The sequence below is a fragment of the Ammodytes marinus genome (genome assembly GCF_949987685.1).
Source record: "Ammodytes marinus genome assembly, chromosome: 11".
NCBI lineage: Eukaryota > Metazoa > Chordata > Actinopteri > Uranoscopiformes > Ammodytidae > Ammodytes > Ammodytes marinus.
Window position 1 is genome coordinate 692,773 of NC_137215.1, and position 2,500 is coordinate 695,272.

The following is a 2,500-nucleotide window of genomic DNA, read 5'->3' on the forward strand; positions in this document are numbered from 1 at the left end:
ACATAGAAAGAGACAGACAGACAGACAGACAGACAGACAGACAGACAGAGACACAGACAGAGAAAGAGAAAGAGAAAGAGACAGACAGACAGACAGACAGACACATACTAAACCACTCACACACAGACAGACACACACACACACACAGACACACACACAGACACACACACACACACACACACACACAGACACAGACAGACTGACGCACACACTGTATACATTTAAAAAGAAAAAAAAAAAACTTGAACCACCATTTTTCTCCTGCATGACTCAGGTGAGGTGGAGCTCCGAGTCTCGGTCACTTCTTTCCACTTCCTGGGTTCGCTGCCTTCCCAGAATGCACCGGGGCAGCGTGTCATCGACGGCGTCACTCCGCTGGATGACGTCATGGCGGCGCTGAATGGTGACATCACGTACACGGGCTGCGGTCGCTGCTGCGCCGAGCTCGACACGGACGCTAACGGAATCTACGCCGTGTGTTACCCCTGTCTCCCCCACACGGCCGTACGACGATACTACAGGTCTGTCTGTCTGTCTGTCTGTCTGCCTGTCTGTCTGTCTGCCTGTCTGTCTGTCTGTGTGTGTCTCTGTCTGTCTGTCTGTCTGTCTGTCTGTCTGTCTGTCTGTCTGTCTGCCTGTCTGTCTGTCTGTGTGTGTCTCTGTCTGTCTGTCTGTCTGTCTGTCTACTCTATCTATCTATCTATCTATCTATCTATCTATCTATCTATCTATCTATCTATCTATCTATCTATCTATCTGTCTGTCTGTCTGTCTGTCTGTCTGTCTGTCTGTCTGTCTATCTATCTATCTATCTATCTATCTATCTATCTATCTATCTATCCATCCATCCATCCATCCATCCATGTATCTGTCTATCTATCTATCTATCTATCTATCTATCTATCTATCTATCTATCTATCTATCTATCTATCTATCTATCTATCTATCTATCTATCTATCTATCTATCTATCTATCTATCTATCTATCTATCCATCCATCATCTCTTCATTTTACAAATAAAGAAATATTATGTACAGATCTTCAAAATGCATTTTCAGCATGTTTTTAAGAAGAAAATGTCTCATAAATCAGACAGTGAACAACATATGAACAAATCCTTCTGTAATAACCTTCAGAATAGTGCTGGGAATGATTATGGAAAGTTTAGTTGATGTGAGCGCTTTAGAAGTTGAGATATTAAACTAATCAGGTGTATTATATTATATATATTATATTATATTTCAGACCCGCTGAGCTGAAGGTGTGTGGACGAGGCAGCAGACAGAGAGAGAGACAGACAGGCAGAGAGAGAGACAGACAGGCAGAGAGAGAGAGAGACAGACAGACAGGCAGGGAGGGAGACAGGCAGGCAGAGAGAGAGACAGGGAGGGAGGGAGACAGACAGACAGACAGACAGACAGACAGACAGACAGACAGACAGGAAGGGAGACAGACAGGCAGAGAGAGAGACAGGGAGACAGACAGACAGACAGACAGGGAGGGAGACAGGGAGGGAGGGAGGGAGACAGGGAGGGAGGAGACAGGTCTAAACAGATGTTCTGTTATATTTCAGAGCGGCTGAGCTGAAGGTGTGTGGACGAGGCAGCAGCAGACAGCTGTGTGTCCAGGTTCCTTCTCTTCCTCTGCAGAAGATCCTGGAAGTGCCACCAGACAGACTGCTAAGGAACACAGGTCAGACAGACAGGCAGGGAGGGAGACAGACAGACAGACAGGCAGGCAGACAGACAGACTGCTAAGGAACACAGGTCAGACAGACAGGCAGAGAGACAGACAGGCTGCTAAGGAACACAGGTCAGACAGACAGGGAGACAGACAGACAGGCTGCTAAGGAACACAGGTCAGACAGACAGGCTGCTAAGGAACACAGGTCAGACAGACAGGCAGAGAGACAGACAGGCTGCTAAGGAACACAGGTCAGACAGACAGGGAGAGAGACAGACAGACTGCTAAGGAACACAGGTCAGACAGACAGGCAGAGAGACAGACAGGCTGCTAAGGAACACAGGTCAGACAGACAGGGAGAGAGACAGACAGACTGCTAAGGAACACAGGTCAGACAGACAGGCAGAGAGACAGACAGACTGCTAAGGAACACAGGTCAGACAGACAGGCAGACAGGCAGGGAGGGAGGGAGGGAGGGAGACAGGGAGGCAGACAGACAGGGAGAGAGAGAGGGAGAGACAGACAGAAAAGCAGACAGACAGGGAGAGAGGGAGGGAGACAGACAGGCTGCTAAGGAACACAGGTCAGACAGACAGGCTGCTAAGGAACACAGGTCAGACAGACAGGGAGAGAGACAGACAGAAAAGCAGACAGGCAGGCAGACAGACAGGGAGAGAGGAAGGGAGACAGACAGGGAGGCAGAGGGACAGGGAGGCAGAGAGAGAGAGAGGGAGGCAGGGAGAGAGACGGGCAGAGAGACAGGCAGACAGGCGGACAGAGAGAGAGACATGGAGGGAGGGAGGGAGGGAGAGAGA

The 2,500-nt window shown here is 49.2% G+C and overlaps 1 protein-coding gene across 1 annotated transcript in view; it reads left to right on the forward strand.

Moving 5' to 3' along the window:
* Positions 1-2,500, forward strand: part of shld2 (shieldin complex subunit 2) — a 12,088-nt gene that overhangs the window by 7,637 nt on the left and 1,951 nt on the right. Inside the window, exons 10-11 of the mRNA XM_080036768.1 lie at positions 275-521; positions 1,576-1,694. Coding sequence (XP_079892894.1) covers positions 275-521; positions 1,576-1,694 — 366 coding nt within the window. The remainder of the gene's footprint in view (positions 1-274; positions 522-1,575; positions 1,695-2,500) is intronic.